The following is a 20,779-nucleotide window of genomic DNA, read 5'->3' as shown; positions in this document are numbered from 1 at the left end:
CCATTGCACAGCAGGTTAAGCCAGTTGAGGTCAGGAAACTCACTCCAGCCAGCTGCTTGTCCCCATGGAAGTTTAATGGAAGGATAGGAATCAGCTGGAGAATGGTTATGGTTGTCTCCAGTGAATGGAGATAAATTAAGTTCCCAGCTGCTGCCATTTCCCATCTTGGCCTGGTCTGTGAGGTGTAACACACGTCAGCAGTTTCCTCGGGTGGAAGTTCCACTAAAACTATTAATAATAACCCCCAAATGTGTCAGTATTAACCTGTGCTAACAGCAGGAGTGCTGGGGTTGCAATTAGAAACAGAGCTGTTATCTGTTTTTAAAAGAAAACAACAAAAAAAAAATCAATTCCCGGGGAATTTGCTGGGAAGAGTTGCTGTTAGAAGCACCAAGCAGTTAATTACTGAGCAGTGAGTTAACACTGCAAGGCTCACTTACTCCTGGTACTTTAAAGAATCACTTCTCTGACAAGCCTCTTGGCCTGTGGAAATGCAATGTCTTCCCAATTTGGTTGATGCAAATGTTAAGAGAAAAATCAGTGTGTAAGAGCCTTAAAGCAGAATGTTTTACAGGAAGCACGGCCAGTCAATTTCTACTTGACTAAACTTTGTTTCTCGCAGCTTAAAGGATTATAACTGTTCTTAAAGCACCAACAGAAATGGCCCAAGAGAAGATAATGATCCCCACCAGGCATTTGCAGTGGTTTCACAAAAGAAAATGTTTGCTTGTTGCAGAGGAGGGAAAATGGAATTTTTGTGGCTTCTACAGCTTGTGTTTTTCAGGTTCAGGTCCTGCTAAAAGTCAGGGGTTTGTGAATCTCTGTAGAACACAGTGACTTCAGCTGCACTTGTTCTGTCAATCCCTCTGTCCTTGGGAGAAACATTTTCCTTTCTTCCTCAGCCCCAGCTCCACAAAGCCCTGGTGCTCCCTGCAGCAGGAATATGCTGAGATCTCACAGAATGCAGTATGAACATGAGAAATGGGATAAAAACCCTGGGTTCTGGGACTATTGCCTGATATCTGCATAGTCCTTGTTTTATCCTAGCCAGGATTATGATATAGAAAATAATAAACTGTTTTAATAACTTGCTCACAGTGTTCTGAGGAAAGCCTCTATCTCCTGATTATCTTAATGAGTGCAGCAGGCTCCCCCCTGCGTGGCAGTAATTAATGCTGGGTGATGAATGCTCCCTCCCTGCAGGCTCCCTGTGGAGGTATGTCCGTGCCAGCATGTCCCTCTCGGGGTACATGCCTCCCCTGTGTGACCCCAAGGATGGCCATCTCCTCATGGATGGGGGCTACATCAACAACCTGCCAGGTAAGAGCACAGCTCGTGGGGGAGGAAATTCCCAGAACTGCCCATCAAACAGCCTGCAAGCCTTGGGCCTCTTGTTTTTTCCATAAAATACAGAGAAATCACAGAGACACCTTTAACCTCATGCTGGTTACCTGGAGTCCATGCTCTCAGTTTCCTGGGTGTTCCCTTTATTTTGGCTTTATTAACACTTTTTTAATGAAGTATTTCCTGATAGCCAAATTCTGAATATACAACTCCCAGCTAAGTCAGAATTATTTTAGTGCTTGCTGAAGGGAGGAGAGGAGGAATCAAACTACAGACTTACAATCTACCTTGGAGCTTCTGTTCCATCAGTTAATTAAGAAATCATTTTGAGAGAGCAGCAGCATTTGCTGCTCAGGCTGCTGTCACCTGGAGCACGTGGCAGTGGGGGAGTCATGGGGCCGTGGAAGGAGGGATGTGGGGTGTGGGAGGAGGTCTGAACCCCCAGCAGGGTGCAGGGCTGTGAACTGGCCGTGTTTGGGGTGTGTTTTGTGCCAGGTTTCACTGCAGTCACGAGGGTGGGTGGCTCAGGGGATGGTGAGGCAGCAGAGCCCTGCAGGGTCACTGCACTTTGTGACTGTGCTCAGGTCAGGAGGGAGGAAGCTCAGGCAGAGACTCCCCACATGAACAGCCCGAGTCATTTACATCTTCCTGGCACACCCTGACTTCATTTTTCCATCAGGGCTGTGTTTACCTAAAACCCAGAAATAGCACAAAATAGATCCCCCAAATCTGGCATTCTCTGTGCTTGTAAGCAAGAATTGTGAATAACAAACCAAAGCACCTCTTGCACATCTCCACAACTGGAGAGGGCAGAGAGCAGGCCCAGGTGACACTGGGTGGGAAACACAATAGACTAAAGGAGCCCAGGAATATAAATCCAAGTTACAGAACTGATTTAAAGAAGTGTCTAAATTAAGCCTCGAAATTGGCTCTTCAGAGCTGTGGTTTTTCCTACGCAAAACTATTCTGGAAACTGCAACTATCTTGGACTCTGGGGGTGTGAAAGAAATAGAAATTCATTCTGTGAGGTTCATGTCCTTCTCTTCCCTCCCTTGGCGCTTCCCTAAATCCTCACCCGTATCCAGAGAGTGCAGCTCGTCCTTTTGCTGACCTTCAAGTAGGAAGTGTTGCCTCATTTCTCTCCCACTTTCAGATGGGAATCTTTCTCTTGGATGCCAGAGCTGTTCTCAGGCTGCCATCCAGCCTCTCCTCGCTGGCAGGTCCCTGTGCTGCTCCTCCCATTGTCACCTTCTCCCTGCAGCACTGGCACTGCTGCCTCCTCTCTCTAAGGCACGGTCACTTGTTCTCTCTGCAGGTCCCCCAGGTCTTTTTTTAGAATTAATGTGGGTTTGATGTGCTCTATACTGTTATACCCAACGTGGTGTCAGTGTCCTGGTGCTGTGTCCCCTGTCCCCTGCTGCCTCACAGGGCTTCTGGAGCAAAACATCCCCTGGCTGTGGTGTCCTGCAGCAGTGGGGGCTCACCCTGGGTCACTCAGGGCTTGGTTGGTGCAGGATTTGGGATCCCTCCCTCCCTTATGGAGCCTCCCTGAGCAGGAATGGTCTGGGCAGAGCTGCTGCAGAGTTCCTATGGAATCCCAGAATTGTTTAGGCTGAAGATCCCTCTAAGACTGAGGCCAACCATTCCCCAGCTCTATCCCATGTCCCTGAGTGCCACATCCCCCTGGCTTTGGGATCCCTGCAGGGATGGGCACTGGTGGTGTCGCTGCTGCTCGCTGGTGGCAGGTGCAGCCTCAGGTGCCACAGCCGCAGCTGGGAGCAGCAGCAGGGAGGGCAGGGGGGCTCTGACAGCTCGTGTCCCCCAGCTGACGTGGCCAGGTCCATGGGGGCCAAGGTGGTGATCGCCATCGACGTGGGCAGCCGCGACGAGACCGACCTCACCAACTACGGCGACTGCCTGTCGGGATGGTGGCTGCTCTGGAAGAGGTGGAACCCCCTGGCTGAGAAAGTCAAGGTACTGGGGGCCAGACTGCAATGGCAGCTGCTTTTCCAGAGCAGTGGGGACAGTGGGAGAAGGGGGAAGATTCCCTCTGTTACTCAGGGAGCAAGGCTGTGCCAGATTTGATGTTTTGCTGGATTTGAGTTCTTGTTCAGAGAACAGGGCAGTGCCCTCACAGCACAGGGAAGGCAGTGATGTGGGAATGGCCTGGCAGAATTCTTAGAGCAAGGAAACCTTTTCTTGGAGCTGCGCACGTTCTGATAAAGTCAGAATTTATTAATTTTACCCATAAAAGTAGTAAATCTGTTCAGTTCACTTTCTATCCTGTACGTGTCTGAACTGCTGATTTAGGGAGATCTTAGCACTTGGCAATCATAAAGTAAAACTGATAAACATGGGTCTGCAGAGCATAATTTTATTATTATTATTTTCCTTTTGTTGAATGTGGGCAGGCCAACCCTGTTTCTTATTCTGCATTTCCTAAATTGCCTGGCTCTGCAGCTGTCCCCCAAGTGAATATTGATTTTAATTCTTTCCTCCCAGTTGCATTCCACAGTTGGAATTGGTCTCAGTAGTACCCAGTGAAATATTCCAACTGCCTGAATGGCAATAGGCAGCCATGGAAACATGGAATTCCTTCTGAACACCACAAAACACTTTTTTTTTTTTTTACTGATAGTGATGAAACACTGGCCAAACAGAGGGCTGGTAGAATTTCCATCTGTGAAGATGGTTAAAACTCAGCTGGACATGGTCTTGGACAAGCTGACCCTGCCTGGGCAGGAGGGATGGACTGGATGATCTCAAGGGATCCCTGTCCACCTCAGCCATTCTGCAAAATCTCTGTCCTGGCACTGGGCAGGTCAGAGAATCCTGGAATCACAGACTGGCTTGGGTTGGAAGGGACCTTTAAGCTCATTCAGTTCCACCCCAAGGCTCCAAGCCCTGTCCAGGCTGGCCTTGCAGGGATGGGGCATCACTGATTTCTGCCTTGAAGGATCACTGTGCCACTCACCTCTGCACAGATCTTTAAGTTATACATATATATATTTATTTATTTATTTCACTATATCCTGGGATGAAAGTCTTGTTTCCAGCTTGTTGGAAGGCAGTTCCCTTTGTGGTGCTGATCATGGACACTGATCCCTGCCTGCCCACACTGGGACACAGCTGGAGGTGCTGCTGTGCAAGGGCATCACCAGGTTCCTGTGTGCCAGCTCATGTGAACACACACAGAGCATGTTCTGAAATCCACTTTGAGAAGCTGTCTTGGTTTGAAAGACAGGTGTCTGCTAAGGAAGGCAGTTGCCTCTCTTGAAATGGAGAATGTAAACCCCCTCCCTCCAAATTAGTATAATTTTGAAATTAAGGAGCTCTCAGGCAAAGATATGGGAATAGGAATAACAGTTCTTTACTAGGAAAAATTAAAATAGAAATCCAGTATTACAAAAAGCAATCCTCCCCAAAAAAACAAACCCAAAGCACTGCCAGAGTCAGAACACAACCTGACCCCCCCTGTCAGTCAGTCAGGGTTGGTGCAGTCCCATTCCATGGTGGCTGCATCCTCCTGCAGTGACAGATGTGGTTCTGCTGGAGCAGGGCTCCTGCACAAGGTGCAGTTTTCCTCCAAAGCTGCAGGGATGATGTGCAAGGCTCTGGTTTTCCTCTGGGATCCAGTGGGAAAAGGCTGCTCTGCTGTTCCAAATCTCCCCTTTGATCTGGGTAGGAAATGCTCGGCTCCTGCCCTGGCTGGAGCATCTCCCAATGGGATGATGGAATTTGATCAGCCCTGCCCTGGGACTGCATGGCCATGAACAGGAGAGATCTCCTGGAGGGAGGATGGGCTGTGGGGAAGATAAAGAACACTGCAACAGCTGGGTGAACAGCTGGAACATGAACAGAGGAGATCTCCCCCAGAGATCAGGATCACTGCCATAGCTGCTTTAACAGATGGGGACAGAATCCAGACTTTTGATAGAACCCAGACTTTTGATAGAATCCATGCCTTTGGTCGCATCCTGCATTGCACCCCATTATCCACCCCTTATTCTGTCACCATCTACATCATGCCCAAATCTCTTTAAACTCTCCAGTGAAACCTTACACACCGTTCTCACTTAAGATGAGGTTACTGCAGGCTAGGCCAGGAGCTGACTCTGTGCCTGGTGTGCTGGGCAGGTGCTGAACATGGCTGAGATCCAGACTCGCCTGGCCTACGTGTGCTGCGTGCGGCAGCTGGAGATGGTGAAGAACAGCGACTACTGCGAGTACATCCGGCCGCCCATCGACCGCTACGGCACGCTGGACTTCGGCAAGTTCGATGAGATCTGTGTGAGTGCCCCCCGGGGCTGGGCAAAGGGGCATTGCTGGAGGCTTTCAAATGTGTCTCGCTGGAGCCTCCAAATGGGGTTACTGTGCTAGAGAGAGTAGTAAGAATGGTAATGTACATGGGCTTTTTTAGGGGAAAAGGCCAATTGTATTGAATCGACAGTTTGTATTTAAAGCATATTATGTGGAGCTAAGGGTAGTAATTTATCGAATAATTGGGAAAAACGTTTATGAGATTGTACTTTAGGATGTGTTTTACACGAAAAACACTAGGTGTTAATTTTTATTATGAATTTTTATTTTGTTTTTTACTATATTATTATCTTGGGAGACTTTCTCCCTAACTGAAGCTACCGTTGGTTTATTAGTTTGGGAATGGACTTGAAAGGTAGGAGAAGTTCAGGCTTGAGAAAAATTTTTAAGCTGTAATTTCCTAGCTCTTTAAATGTGTGTGTGTCCACAAGGATTTGACAGAAAGATCTCACAGATATGTATGTATAACAGAAAGATCTTTGAATGTAGAATCTGAAGAAGGAATAGAAATGATAGCAAGTTTTGATACAGAAGAAAAGAATTGCTAAGCCAGTCTTACTGCATAACTAAGAAGCCAAAGAGTAAAATGAGTTGAAAGGGGTTTTTATGACTCAGAGCAAAGGATAAATCCATCTCATCAAAAGATGTTTTTACTAAATGAAAAGATTTTCACAGGCAAACAGAAATGCCATATTGCAAATAGAAAGAAAGATCTCAAAATTTTCCGCGGTAAGAAAACTGAGAAACAGCTTCTAGCTTAAACTGTAACACACTAACTTCTTGTGATTGGAAGAAGTAATATGAATATGGTAACGTTAGTAGTTATGGTAGGCTATGGGTAATAATAAAGGTATTGATTAGTTGTTATGTCTTAAAATGCAATGAAAATTATATAATGCATTGTAACCAGAACTAAAGTTACCTTCAGACAAACCCAGAGCTGATGCTGAAAAGGCTGTGGGCTTGGCTCTTGTCACCCATGAATTGCTGCATCATTTAAATACAATAAACAGCATTTTAAAGAGCCTCCTAAAGCCCCCCATCCCTCATTTTGGCTCTTACACCCGAGCCCCCCCCAGCTCTGTGCTCACAGCTCTGTGCTGCTAATTAGTGCTGGAGCCGCTGCAGAGTGAGAGGAGCAGGCTGGCACAGAGTGAATAATTGACACTCAATAATGCTGTGGAATGATATCCCGGCCGGGAGATTGGATTAGCAGCAGGAATTGAGTTAGTAATCTTGATTCTATAATGACCTGTGAAGGGCTCGGTTGCCTGGCCGTGTTTGGTGGCAGTTCGGGCTCGGTGACAGCTCGTGGGTGTCTGAGCTGCTCTGGGCACTTGGGGTTTGGTGTTGGTGTGGGATGGGGTTTGTCCTCACTTTCCCCTCCTCCTGGAGCTTGTTGTAGCATGAAAGGTTTGCAGAAATCTGTCAGGGAGGCTTTGAGTCCTGGAAATGGAGGGAAACGTGAAAATAACTGGTTCTGCTGACGTTTGAACACGTCAATGAATAAAACATCATCCACAATTCCTCTGCACCCCTCAGAGGGTCAGGAAATGGCAGCAGTGTCGGGAGAAGCAGTGCTGCCTGGCCTCACATCACTGGCACTGGGTTGAGTTTGTGTCAGAGCCCAGCATGGGCAGAGCTGGCTCCAGGTGTGCAGGGAATTGTTCTGGTGACATCACCCAGTGTTCACAGCACAAATGTCCCTGCCCAGGCAGGGCAGCAGAAACAATTCTGGCTGTGTCTCCTGTCAAGAAAGTGATTTTACTGTCTCCTTCCATTCTTTGCCTGTTTTAGCCATGCAGGCATCTTCCCTGTCCAGATATTCCTGCAGAGCTTTGCTGCTCTCCCAGGCTGGAAAGCCACCACTCCTTGAATTCACCTCCATTACACTTCAATGAGAAGCTGGGATGCTCCTTAGCCTGCAGACTGGTCTCTCTGGTCCTGGCTTAACAAACACTGACCAACTCCAGGAGCACAGTTTAGCCCTGCAGGTTCTCATCTGAGGGACTCCTCAGGACACCCAGCAGCTATTCCAAACCACCCAGTGGTTTGGGATTTCCTCAGTGTAAATATTTTCTCTGGGATATTTGGTGCCTCTTGGTTTCTGGGCAAACACTGCTGTGTGCCTGTGGATCTAGGACTTTGCTGATAAATAATTCTGTGTTCTTTGCCAGCTGGAGAGCCCTGGTTGATTTGGAAACCTTGACAGGCAGGTGTGGCAGTTCATCACAGGAACAGATCGTGAGATGTCACATCCCTGCTCTGCTCTAATGTGGTGCTGTTAAAGAGATGTAAAGGCATCAGGCAAATTTTGTCAGTGCAATAAAAGCTGAGAGAAGGGCAGTTCCTCAGAAGTGTCACTGTCTGTGAGCAGGTTCTTGGCACGAGACCCTGCAGGGATGGAGGGGCAGCACCTCCTGGATCCTCATTCCCTGCAGCACAGCTCAGTAACCTCTGTGCACAAGGAAGCTTTAAACTGTGCTGACCTCAAAGGGAAGGACAGTCCAGGCATTCCTTTATCCTTAGGGGCTGGGAAGTAGAGGGGGGGATTTCATTTCAGCTGTGTGCCCGGATTTTACAGGAAATAGAAACGGCACCAGCATTTTCCAAGGAGCTGAAATCTCTTCCTGTCAAGCCCCAGAGCAGTGGTGGCTGTGGGTCAGTTCCTGAAGCTCAGCTTCTCGTGGTTATTTTGGGTCAGCCTGACCCTGCCAGTAGCAGAACTGTCAGCTCCTTTTTCTCCTCTTAATCACCCCCACCCTGGGCTGGGATAGATTGTGAGAAGGGAATTCCAGCCCCAGTGTCTCCCGTGCTCTGAGCCCTCATCCAAAAACTAGAGGAGAGACAACAGCAGAGGTTTAGTGCTGCTGCCAGAGCCAGGGCTGGAGATGGGAACCAGGGCTCTCAAAACCTGTTGCTCCGTCATTCCCGTTTGATTTTTCAACATAATTTCTACTGTGTTTTGAGAAAAAGAGTAAAACTTTGAGCAATGGGTCTGTTTTTTCCAGTTGTTTCCATGCTAATGGAAATTATTAATTTTTTTTTTCTCCTGATTCCTTTTTTTTTCCAGGAAGTGGGATACCAGCATGGGAAAACTGTATTTAATGTGTGGTGCAGGAGTGGAGTCCTTGACAAGATGCTGAAGGACAGGCAAGAGACCTGCAAATCCAAAACTGATGTAAGTGCTCAGGGAAATGCTCTGTGCTGCTGGAGTGCTCAGGGCTGGGTCAGGGGACAGTGGCTGCCCTGAGGTTGGTTCACAGCTCAGTGCTCTGGATTTCTTGGCAGGGAAGTTCCAGTTGGTTTTAAGAAACAGTTACCAGCTCTTTTAGGAATTTACATAATATAAGGGCTCACTGTCCTTCCTCTCTTTTGAATCCCTCTGATTTGAGACTCAAGTGCTACAAAGGCTTCATGTTCTACCCAGTAATTCTTATCTTGTAGAGAGAGGGAAATGAGCAGTAATTTTCTTAGGGATGGCCAGAATGAATCATAGCTGTCATGAGCCTTGCAGAGGGAAGTCAAGTGAGGTGAGAGATGACACTGAGGATTTGCAGCTCTCCAGGGGTGGGTGGCAGAGCACTTTGGCTTGGAGATAGGGAGAGGATGGATGGCAGGATGGACAGTGGCCCAGGGATGAGGGGAGGGGTGGATGATTCCACATCTGAGCCAGGTGCCCTCAGTGTCAGCAGAGGCTGTGAGTCACTGAGGGGTGGAAATGGCTCTGTTGGGAGGAGCTGAATGTCACCCTCAGCTCCAGAGGGACTTCCCAGTATCAGATGGATCTGCCCACGCTGCCTGGCAGGGCCAGAGTGGCTCTGGAAAAGGAGCACACAGGGACTGAGCTGTGGAGGAAACCAGCTGGAGATCTGGAGATCCATGAGCTTCAGGAGCCCCCACACTCCTCAGCCTGGGATTTCTCCCTGAGAGCACACCTGGATGAGGAGGTGCTTCAGTGTGACTGCAAAATGGGTCCTCAGTCCACCTCTGGCACCTCCTGATCAGACAACAGGGGCTGGGGTTCAGGTTTTGTGTTAAAAGTCATAAGAAGTCAAGGCAGGGAAAATTGTGTGTCTCAGAATTGGTTGTGTCCTACTTCAGCCTTGCTTTTATCACCAGCCAGTAAAAAGCCTCAAACATTTTCTCTGCTGTAACAGACACTTCTTCTAAAGAAGACTGCTTTTTAAACTGCCCTTTTTGCAGGCTACAGTAATGGAAGGGAGTATTTCACTTAAATCATGCTATCACAGCAGCATGATGGACATTAATCACACCTCCCCTGGGTTCTGTGGCACTTCAGTGCCCTGGAGAGCAAATCTGTCACCTCCTCACTGCAGACACGGCCTGGCCCTGCACTCACTTGATAATGAAGCACCAAGTACTGATTGCTGAGGTGCCACAGCATGGAAATAACAGGGCTGGGAGAGTGGCTCACCGAGCCTGCTGGGTTATGGAGCAGGAGCCACAGGCTCTGTGCATCCCTGGTGCTCCCCAGGACCTGCAGGGACATCTGCTCATCCTCCTAAAGCTCTGGGGCCCAAGATTTTTGCATCTGACTTCTGTTGCAGGAGATTTATTTCTATGAAGTTACAACTGTTGCAGCTCCCACTGGGGTATTTTTCTTGCTTTCCTTAGTCCATTAGACTCACTTAAGTCCTTTAGCTGTGTTATCTTCCAGGCAGAGCAGCTGGTATTTTTAACTTGCCTTTCATTAGTAAAGGTTTTGATGCTTTATATGTTTTAGTTCTTCATCTATTTCTGGAGTGTTCAACATCTGAGAGCTGAGTGCCATTTCTTATCGTCTCGTTTCCATTTTATGAGCATTGCAATTTTATTTAAAAATCCAGATATTTAATCATTTAGATGCTTCTCCTTTGCTTTGATCATTTAGTTCCTGTTTATCTTGTCTCCAAAATGCAAATACTGAAGACACAAACAACAGCAACCTTACATAAACTTTACTTTGAGCAGCCCTTACTCCTCCCCAGTATGGAATGCTGCAGCACCATTAATTGGATGTACTTGGGGAAGTTTTGTCTACTGAGGTGTTATTCATAGTCAAAGCTAAATATAATCCAGCAGACTACAATAGTAACTGTCTTTCTCCTCTAATTTATTTCATAAAGATTGTGCCAAAGAAAAAACTTTTCTCCTTGGAAAAAAAATATCAGAGAAGTTTGAGAGTAGGTTTCAGGTGGATCTGAAACACTTCTTTGCATCGTGTTATCTGATGGGAGGGTGATTTTGTCCTTAAAAGCAGTGAGAGGAAGCCCTTAAACATTAAACTCCTGTGGAAGTGTGGGGAGATCCCTGGATTCCCACAAGGGGTTTTGCAGTTCTGGTGCCAGGCTTTGGGTGCAGCTTCCTCCCCAGGAGCCCTCAGACAGGCTGGCCTGGGGTCAGATGTTCCTGAGGAATTCATTCCCATCCATCCTCACCACAGGAGCTGCTCGTGGTTTTCCTGGGGCACTCTTTGGTGCTGGGCAGGATTTTATTCTGTTCATGCAGAGCCCTGGACTGTGATCCCACCCAAAGCCTGTCCTTGCTGCCTGCCCCCAGGGACAGCCTGGCACTGTCTGCCCCACTGCAGCCACCTCGTCCTCGTGGATTTTGGACATGGCTGTGTCTGTGTGGTGGCCAGAGGGTGCACCCTGACTCATGTGGCACAGACTGCAGCTGTCAAGGAGCTTTTCTTCCCTGTCCTGGGAAACAGCTTTGTGCAAATGGGAACGTTCAGGTTGGATGTTCAAAGTGAGCCTGGGCTGACTCATCCTTTCCAGCAGTTCCTTAACAGTCACAATGAGCTTCCCAAGTTCTTTATATTTTAAGGTGTGTGTCCTGAGCTACTGCTGTTCATTTCATACAGGTTCCTTTTCATTCCCTCCAGGCTTTTCTTTGCTTCCGTTGCTTGTCCTGGATCTGCTCTGTGCTGTGGCTGTTCTAAATTACATCAAAATCAGCTGCACATGAAAGGTCAACTGAGAGCACTTTGCTGCAGCAGCAATGGGCAGCTGCTGTGACCCCACAGGGGTTGGGTGATTCACAGGGTCGGTGTTTCTGCCAGAAGAGCAAAGGATTGTTCATAAAACCTCGTGTTAGGAAGCTGCCCTGGCTGGGTGTTGGGGAAGACAACTGTCACAGCAATTCCTGGCAGTCCAGTTCCCTCTGCCAGCTCTCCCCCATCCCTTTCCTCTAGGCTGGGGGTGTTACTGTGTTCATTAAACTCACTGAGTTTAAAAAAGCTGAGAAGTGTTCAGGTGTCCACCTGGTTACTTTGTGCCCAGCCCCAAAGAGGGAGGTGGGGCTGCAGGAAGCCCGAGAGGGCTCTTAAATGCCAAAGTTGGGTTTTCTTGGATTAGAGACTGGAGCAAGAACTTCTCAAAATAGAGAACACTTAGCCCACTGCTTGGGTGAGACAGAGTGAAAATAGCAAGGGTTCATTGGAGAGAGGAATTGCAGTGGGAGATGTCTCTGCAGGCTCTTGCAGCACCTCCAGCTCTGGGGTTTGTAGGGGTCACCCCAGTGCCCACCTGTCCCTGCAGCCTCTGTGGCATCACTCCAGCTGAGGGATGGCCACGTGTGTGTCCCACCTGGTCACCTTGTCCCAAGGGAAAGCAGAAGCTCCCTGGGGGCTGCACCCGGCCCAGCCAGTCCCTCTTACAAAGGGACATTGATGGAGAAAAACATGGAGTGAGCTCTGTCCATGCCAGGGCCCTGTGCTTGTCTCTGGGGTCTTTTCCATAGTTTGCTAATTTTTAATAAAGCTTCTTGTTGTGTGGGTGGAGTAAGAGCCATTAAGAGCATGTCCCACTGTTGGGAATCCCATCTCTGCCACCAGAGCTGCCTCAGGAGAGCAGTTCTGAGGATTTCTCACTGATGACTAATGGCTTTTGAGGGGGCAGCTGTGGAGAATTTGTGCATCTGGAGCTTTGTCTGTTCAATATCATTTTTATACCGTGTGGACTTGTTTGGATTTTCTGTGTGTATTTGCTGACAAACCCTCACCTTGTCCCTGTGTTGCAGAACGTGACCTGTCCCAGCACGTCCTTCACAGACCTGGCAGAGATCGTGTCCCGCATCGAGCCCGTCAAGGCCCCGCTGGCAGATGGTGAGGAGGGCTGGGGAGGGAGGGGACAGCTCCTGCTGGGCACTGCCACCCTGGGGACAGCTCCTGCTGGGCGCTGCCAACCTGGGGACAGCTCCTGCTGGGCACTGCCAGCCTGGGACAGCTCCTGCTGGGCACTGCCAGCCTAGGGGACAGCTCCTGCTGGGCACTGCCAGCCCTGGGGACAGATCCTGCTGGGCACTGCCAGCCTGGGGACAGCTCCTGCTGGGCACTGTCACCCTGGGGACAGCTCCTGCTGGGCACTGCCAGCCTGGGGACATTCCCTGCTGGGCATTGCCAGCCTTGGGGCCATTCCCTGCTGGGCACTGCCAGCCCTGGGACCATTGCCTGCTGGGCACTGCCAGCCTTGAGAGCCATCCATTGCTCCCCTCAGACCCCCTATGTCCCCTCCTGCCACCTCCTCTGGGACAGGGGGGTCAGTTGGGATGATCCCACTCTCAGCCCCTTACTGGTGAGCTCCAGGGTGGGAATAATCCCTGCTCCAGTCTCCTCTGAGGGAAATAACACGAGTGGAGCTCAGCTTCCCTCCCCTCGGGCTGTCCCGTGCCCTTCTGCTGGCTCCATGTTGGGCCGGGGGAGGCTGAGTTAAAGCCCTGCCCCAGGGATGTTTTCCCTGCTGTCTGAGTAGGATCAGGAGTGACTCACTAGCTCCACTGCTTTTTGTGTGCTCCTGTTGTGGGAGCAGCAGTGAACACGAGGAGCAGGTCCCAGCTCCTGCCCGGTGACACAAAGGTGCTCTGTGCCCCGTGATGGCCCTGCCCTGCAGAGCAGCTCCCTGTTTATGGAGCTCCCAGATCCAAAAGGATCGGAGCCTTCAGACCTGAAACCCCCGAGTGTGGCACCAGGGCTGGAGCTCTTTCTAAACAGTCTCTTCCCCTCCTCCTGATTCTTGTTCCTGCAGAGGGAAAGCTAAAGTTAGCAGTGCTCCCATCTGTGACTGTTTGTAGAGATGTCCCTGTGGTAATTTGAAATGCTAATTACAATCATATGCCTTATGAAGAAAATATTAATCAAATGTGGTTGAAGCAGCCATTGTGGATAAGAGTGAAGAGTTCATGCTATGTGGTTATTTAAGGCTCAGGCACTGAGACTTGCTGAGATTTAACCAGAGCACTGGGACAGATCCTCCTCCTTTCTCTAGTTCCTGATGATTCCCCTTCAGGCTCCTGCTCTCTGCTGAGGCTGTGGATGGGAGTGTGGCACATGGACCTGGCACCTTCTGGGCTGAGGAGGGGCAGGGCAGGGGCTGCTGGCAATGGGAGGGGATGAGCAGGGGCCACACGTTCCTCAAGGATGCTGAAATCCCTTGGCTGTAGGGCCTGGAGGAGGGGGAGGTCGGGGTGGCAGCAGAGTCGTGTACGTGGGCACTGAGCTCTGAAGGATTTCTCGTGTTCCTGCCGTGGGTGGCTCCAGAACCCTGCCCGTGTTTGGGTGGCAGTGACAGCAGTGACATTCCTTGGTGTCCTCTGTGCGTGAGACTTTGGCTGAAGGTCTGTGGGGAGGTGAGCCCGGGGGGAGGGAGGGCGGCTCCTCCCTGCAGTGTCAGTGGCTCTCAGGTGGCTCCTCCAGGCTGCTGAGCCCTGGCATTGCTCTGCTCTGGGGCTGAAGGGGAGGGGACAGGGAGCTGCTTGGTGGCCTGGCTGTGACCCTGCACTGTCACCTTTGTTCTGGAAATCCCTTCCTGAGGGAGGGCTTGGATCACAGAGACTGAGGAAGGCTCTGCCTGTTCTGACAGGACACTGCAGGTCTCAGGCTGGCTGAGGAAATCCTGTCAATAATTTTGTCCTAAAGAAAGCAAAGGGAAAGGCTCAGGGTCTGATGGGTGGGGAAGGGTCAGCACAGAGGGTGAGAAGCCTGGATGGGGCAGGAGCTGTGTGGGCTCTGTGGGGAAAGGGCAGGGGAATTTCTGCTCCTCTCTTGAGCACAGAGGGCAGTGACCAAAACCATTAAAAAATGTTAATAAGGGACATGTCCCTCAGGCAGGGCTGGGTACCAGAGTGCTGGGGCACAGGTGTCTCATTTCACAGCAGTGTTGGTGGCTCTGTTCCCATTCTCCAGCCACACATTCCCTCAGCCAGGATCATCCCTCTGCCCAGCTGTGATTTGGATTCAGAGCCGTGGCTGTGGCCAGGGGAGCACAGGTGCCACTGTCCAGGGGTGGCTCTGTCACATCCCTGCCCAGGCTCCCCCTGGGAGGGATTGCTGAGCCCAGGAGATGAAGCATTTGTAGCAATGCTCATTTGGATAAAAGGATTTGTGGAAATGTTAATGGTGGTGTCGATGGCCGGGTTTGCCATTCAGCTGCAGCAGGAGCCATCCCAGCACCTCCCAAGGACACAATTAGCAGGCACCAGGCCCCTCTGAATCTTTGCTGCTTAAAAAGAACTTTTCTGAAGCAGCACTAATGCAGCTGAGGCTGTGCTGAGTTTCCAGTTCCTGACTGACCCCGGAGCCTGGCAGTGTCACTGCAGGAGCCCCTTCAGCCACACCACAGCTGTGGCCAGCTGGAATCTTGTCTCCAGCTGGGGCTTCCCTGCTGGAATCAGGCACAAAGCAAAGGAACAGCCCCAGCTGCAGAGGCAGATCTCTGTGCCCTTCCTGCAGGGAATGTGCTCACCCTGCTCAGGGCAGGCTTGGGGACCTTTCCATGGTGGAATCTCCTCTTGGCTGGCTGGATTCCAGGCTGTGCTCTTTGGGTGCTGGGGAGCTGAGCAGAGCAGCAAAGCCTTGGTCCTGCTTGGTGCTTCTGGGAGGTTTTGTAGTGCCCAGAACAGTCACTGTGAGCCTCAGCTTTGATGGAGGGGGATGTCTGGGGACAGCAGGGCCACTCCTGCTCTCCTTCTTCCCCTCCAGCACCCAGAGCTGCTGTGTGAAGGATGTGAGAAGGGTGGCTCTTGGTCCTGCAGCTGTAGCAAGACCTGTTAAATGCTGAACAGTGCTGGGAAAACCAAGGAGGATGGTCTTGATGGCACCTGGTTTTATTGGAGGTATAAACTCCAAACTCTTGTTTGTGGTGTCTGTTGCTGTTCAGATGAGTTTCCAGTTTCTCTGGTGTATTTTATCAAAGACTATTGTTAGTGTTTTTAGTAAAAACTAACAATCATTCTCTAATTAACAGTAAAAAAATCCAAAAGCTAAAAAGCAGAAAAGAAAATTAAAAATACCAAATATCTTTCATTCCAATGTTCTAGCAGTTGGTTGTAGTTCTGTGCTAGGAGAGGCTGTGGAACAGACTGTGCTGTTGTCTTCAGCGTGGAGCAGATGCTATTGACAGCTCCCAGGAGAAATACTTAATGAAGGATCTGGTTTAAACAGGAGCCCCCTCTCTTCACCAGTGGGCTGCATCCCAGATACTGCTTTGGAGCACACTGGAATTAACTCAGGAAAGGGGTGGAAGAGCTGGTGTCACACAAATGTGATTTTAATGGTAACAATAAAATGTCATTTTCGTGCCTTAAGCTGCGTCCTGAAGATCTGGGTGCCAGCAGAGGAAGGTGCTGCCTGCCACAGGCTCTGCAGGGGCTGCTGGAGCCCTGGGGGTGAGCTGGGGCCATTGATGGCCCCCCCAGCCCAGAACATTCCTGGAGTTCTATGGGGAGTCAGCCCTGGCTGCAGGTGGAGTCATGAAAGGATTTGAGTTGGGAAGAACCTTAAATCTCATCCCATAGGCAGGGACACCTCCCACTGTCCCAGGCTGCTCCAAACCCAGTGTTCAACCTGGCCTTGGGCACTGCCAGGGATCCAGGGGCAGCCACAGCTGCTCTGGGCACCCTGTGCCAGGGAACAATTCCTTCCCAATATCCCATCCAGCCCTGCCTTCCTTAAGGCCATTCCCCCTTGTCCTGTTCCTCCTGGCCCTTGTGGCCCTGCTCCTGCTGCCTGTTCTGCAGATCCTCCAGGTCATCTCCAGATGCTGGGAAAGGCCCTGGCTCTGCACTGATGTGTCCTCATTCCATGGGAACACTTTGGGATTGGGACCTTCCTTGCATGTCCTGCTGCTGTGCCCAGCTCTTGAGACTCCTTTAATTATGTTAATCTGCTGGATTACTGGAGAAAGCAAGGGATTGTCTTCTGCACAGAGGAAGGGAATGTAAATGTCACAGTCCCCCGTGGAGCAGAGATTGGGAGACACTCGGTTATCAGCTCCACAGCAGGCAGAGCTCACCCTGAGCCTGGAATCCCTGTTCCCAGAGCTGTGACTGCTCCCCTGTGTCCAGGGGAGTTTGGCTTGGCAGCTCAAAGGCTTCTGAAGGTGTCCCACGGGTCTGGTTGGGCTGAGGGATGGAAAAAAGCAGCTGTGCTATGAAGGACATTCCCCAGGGAGCATCCCCCCAAAACCAGAGTCTGTGTCCCTCGAGCTGGGAACTGGCACCCACCACAATGACCCAAACAGTTGGACAGGGCTGCTGTGCTGTGCTTCCTTGGATTCTGGAGGGCTCCAGGACAGCAGCTGACAGAGAGGACAGGGCCAGCTGACAGAGCTGAGCTCTGTGTGTGAGCAGTCCCAGCTCACTGGGCTGTAGAGAGCTGCTGGCACTGCCCTGCCTGTGCTCAGTGACAGTGGCAATCATTCCTCTCCCAATTTCCTCTGCCTCTCTGCCTGCCAGTTAAATCCTCCCTGTGCTTTGTGTCTTCTCTCTTTAGATGAGTCAGACTACCAGACTGAGTATGAGGAAGAAGTTCTGGACAACCAGAAGGACGATTATCTCGATTTCATAAGCAACCAGGTTGAGGAGGACTCTGACTCGGTATGAACCATTCTGGAACAGGCAGTGGCTGCTCATTGCTGAGTCCTGGCTGAAAGGTGTGAGGTGGATGTGTTGGGAAAGATGCTGAGAGAAGCATCTGGGAGGGACTGGCTGAGGAGGACTGTGCAGAATTGCTTTTTGTTAGTACAGACACTAAATGGCACATGCTCCCCCTCCCCAGGTCAGTCCCTGTCATGTGTGGCAGAACCTGGCCACAGTTCAGTCCTGGTCCTGCAGCTCTGTGGGTTTGTTCATGAGGTGGATCAGGGCTGGAGAGGCTGAGGGAGCTGCTTCCTCCAGCTTGGAGGAGAGGAGCTGCAGGGAGGATCTGCCAGCTGCCTGTGGGGTGGGCAGGGAAAAGATGGTTATGGAGAAGATGTCCAGCAAAAAGCCAAGAGGGGACAATTTGTGCTGAAGGAAACCCTCCCTGGGGCCAGTGGGAAATAATGCCCTGTACACACAGCTGGCACCCACGCTGGGCTGTGTGAGGAGAGGTGGAAACTCCACCCTTGTAGATACTTGAAAAGCAAATCAATGCCCTGAAGAGCCAGCTCCAGCCCTTGAGTCAGCCCTGCCTAGAGCAGATGACTGGGTTTATCTTCCTGAGGTCCCTTCCTGCCCCAGGGGTTTGATTCTGAGGGACACCAGGCTCGCCCTGAGGTAAATGTGCACTGTGAGACCCGGTGTGCTGTGCTGTGACCCCCGAGCTGAGCAGCACAGCTCAGACAGGTCACATCCCTGCTGCTCTGACTGCAGCAGGGTTTAAGAGTTGTTGTATTAGTCATGAGCAGTTCCTCAGTGAGGATGGATTGGGAAGGGGCCATGTGAAAATGGTGTTGGTGTCAGTGTTTTGAGAGGGGAGCTGGAGTGGGGGTTCTGTTTGCTGGGCTTACCTGAGCTGGTGGGAAAGGAGGTGAGGAGGACAGGTTTTATCCAGCTGAGAGAGGATGTGGAGGATCAGTTTGTGCTTCCTTTTGTCCTGCAGGATGAAGAGATGCAGCTGAGGAAGCGCAGGAACGTGCCCAGCGGGGAGGGCCAGGCCAGCAGCACGGGAGAGCCGGGGTAGAGCTCAGGGGAGGCTGAGCTGCCAGCTGGGAGCCACAGCCCATCCTCCTGACACAGCAGCCCTATTTATTTATTTGATACTTCACCAAACCAAAACAACGCCCAGATGAATGAAGCCAGAGTTCATCCTGCTCCAGCCAGGGCCGGGCACTCAGCACCGTGCCCGAGTGCCTTTGGAGCTCTGGGGAGGGGGCCCTGCTCCTTCCTACAGGTGCCAGGAGAGCAGTTCTTGATCACAGACTGGCAGAGGGGAAATGTGCAGTTCAAAGCTGCCTGGATTTTTGCTGCTGTGTTTTTTAGCCGCTGTTTTTTACTGCAAAGGCCCAAAGAATGCCGGGTCCTCCCCCTGCAAGGGGCTGGGAAGGCTCCAAGCAGCAGCGCTGGAGAGAGGGAGGGGTTTGTGGGTTGCTTTCTTTTCATACGAATCAGGTAACTGTAATTAACTCCTCAGTGACTTCTAACCATGTACTGGTGAGCAGTGCTCTGTCAGGAGCAAATCTGAATGTATTTCACTTGAAATCTAAACCTAAGAGATCATTGTGAAGGGTGGCCATAGAGCCTGGATCCTCGAGTCATCAGCAGGACATTTACTGATGGATCATGGAGCTGACACTTGCTGGGCAACTCTGGAATCACCACTTGGCTGTACTTGCCCTGTTGAAATAAAGTTATTTTGCTGGATTGAAATGTCTGTCTCTTTGCATCAGGTCCTAAAAAGAGAAAAGTTGTCAACAGCTAAGAGCCCAACTTGCCTCTGCTTCTATCAGACTTGCAAAGGAAAACACATGAGCAGCTTCCAGCTGCTCAGCCCAGCAGGAGTCACTCCAGGTATTGTCAGGCACTGGGAAGAAATCTGCAGTGCTCTGTCCCCAGGGCTGGAGCTGTCAGTGGCAGCTGAACCCTGTCCAGACATCCCCTGGTGCTTGCTCAGCTCGTGTCACATCTGTCATTGCCAATGGCTGCATAACCAAACTGATTCTTGCTTCATGGAAACTCCAGCTCAGTTCCAGCTGTAGATGCTGTTGCCTTGAAGGGATTTGTCATCCACCCAGAGCACTGAGGACACCCCCAAAGCACTGAGGACACCCCCAAAGCTGCCTCCTTCCCTCAGCTCTCCTGGCCCTCCACGCATCACCAGAGCTGGGCAGCACCCTAAGGCCAGAAATGTGTTTGGTGAGGACTGGGGGTTGTAAAAGCTGTGAATTGTGACCCCTTCTCTGCATTCAACCTCCTTTCCTCTCCTGGCACATCCTCTCTTCTACTTGCTCTGCATCGTGTTTTCCTCTGTCACAGAATCCCAGACTGGTTTGGGTGGGAAAGGACCTTAAAGCCCATCCAGTGCCACCCCTGCCATGGACAGGGACACCTCCCACTGTCCCAGGGTGCCCCAAGCCCCAATGTCCAACCTGGCCTTGGACACTTCCAGGGATGGGGCATGTCCGTGAATGTGCAGCCTGTGCCCAGGGAGGCTGCTCCTCTGACACAAAATGTTATTTTCAAGTGTCAGAGTCTCAGGTCAGTGTTTTGTTCTCAGGTGAAACCACCCAGCCTGGCTGCATCTCCATCTGGCCCTAGGCCCATCCAGAAGCAATGGAAGCTGTTGGAAACCTTCCTCACAAGGATCGCGTAGACCTTGGATGCAGATTTTGGTTAATGCAGTTGGACAGAATGTGTTGCAGTCACTGGAGGCTTTTCCCTGCTACTGCAAAGAATTCATTCTTACAAAGAAAACTTTAAAACTGCTTCAGAAGTGAAGGTAGAACAGCCAGGGGTTTCTGTGGAGGCACAGGCTGCCTGTGGAGCTGGAGAGACTGAATTTCATTTGGAGCTGGTTACAGGATGGTGGTGCTGGGTATGGGGAAGGCTCTAAGCTGAGACCAAGCACAGGTGAGCACAGGTGAGCCCCACCTTCCAGCACATCTGCTCTGGGCAGCAGCAGCACAATTCAGAGATTGGCTTTTTGGTGAGGGATTGGCAAACCAGATGTGAAGCCCTTCAGTGTCTGTGCTTATTGGAGGTTACACTCCAGGAACCTCTCCCTGGAGAATGGGGATTGGAACTAGAGCACAAACCCCAGAGATGACCGAGGTGCTCTGGCTGCCCTTACCGAGCCCATCCTGGGCCATCTGCCTCCAAAGGATAAAGCCTAAACCAAAAGTGCCTTCAGCAGAGG

The 20,779-nt window shown here is 50.8% G+C and overlaps 1 protein-coding gene across 4 annotated transcripts in view; it reads left to right on the top strand.

Moving 5' to 3' along the window:
* Positions 1-19,293, top strand: part of PNPLA7 (patatin like domain 7, lysophospholipase) — a 130,098-nt gene extending 110,805 nt beyond the window's left edge. For 3 of the 4 annotated variants that reach the window (XM_088177732.1, XM_088177733.1, XM_088177731.1), the window contains exons 30-36: positions 1,204-1,320; positions 3,170-3,318; positions 5,482-5,634; positions 8,738-8,845; positions 12,691-12,775; positions 17,438-17,541; positions 18,527-19,293. In XM_088177732.1, the coding sequence (XP_088033858.1) occupies positions 1,204-1,320; positions 3,170-3,318; positions 5,482-5,634; positions 8,738-8,845; positions 12,691-12,775; positions 17,438-17,541; positions 18,527-18,607 (797 nt within the window). In that variant the 3' untranslated portion in view covers positions 18,608-19,293. The remainder of the gene's footprint in view (positions 1-1,203; positions 1,321-3,169; positions 3,319-5,481; positions 5,635-8,737; positions 8,846-12,690; positions 12,776-17,437; positions 17,542-18,526) is intronic. The other variant, XR_015808116.1, reaches the window with a different exon arrangement.
* The last annotated feature ends 1,486 nt before the right edge of the window (positions 19,294-20,779 follow it).

Source organism: Sturnus vulgaris, chromosome 22, assembly GCF_052056855.1.
Source record: "Sturnus vulgaris isolate bStuVul1 chromosome 22, bStuVul1.hap1, whole genome shotgun sequence".
In the NCBI taxonomy this organism is placed as follows: domain Eukaryota; kingdom Metazoa; phylum Chordata; class Aves; order Passeriformes; family Sturnidae; genus Sturnus; species Sturnus vulgaris.
Note: the sequence above shows the minus strand (reverse complement) of the source record. Positions and strands in the feature narration are given on the sequence as shown.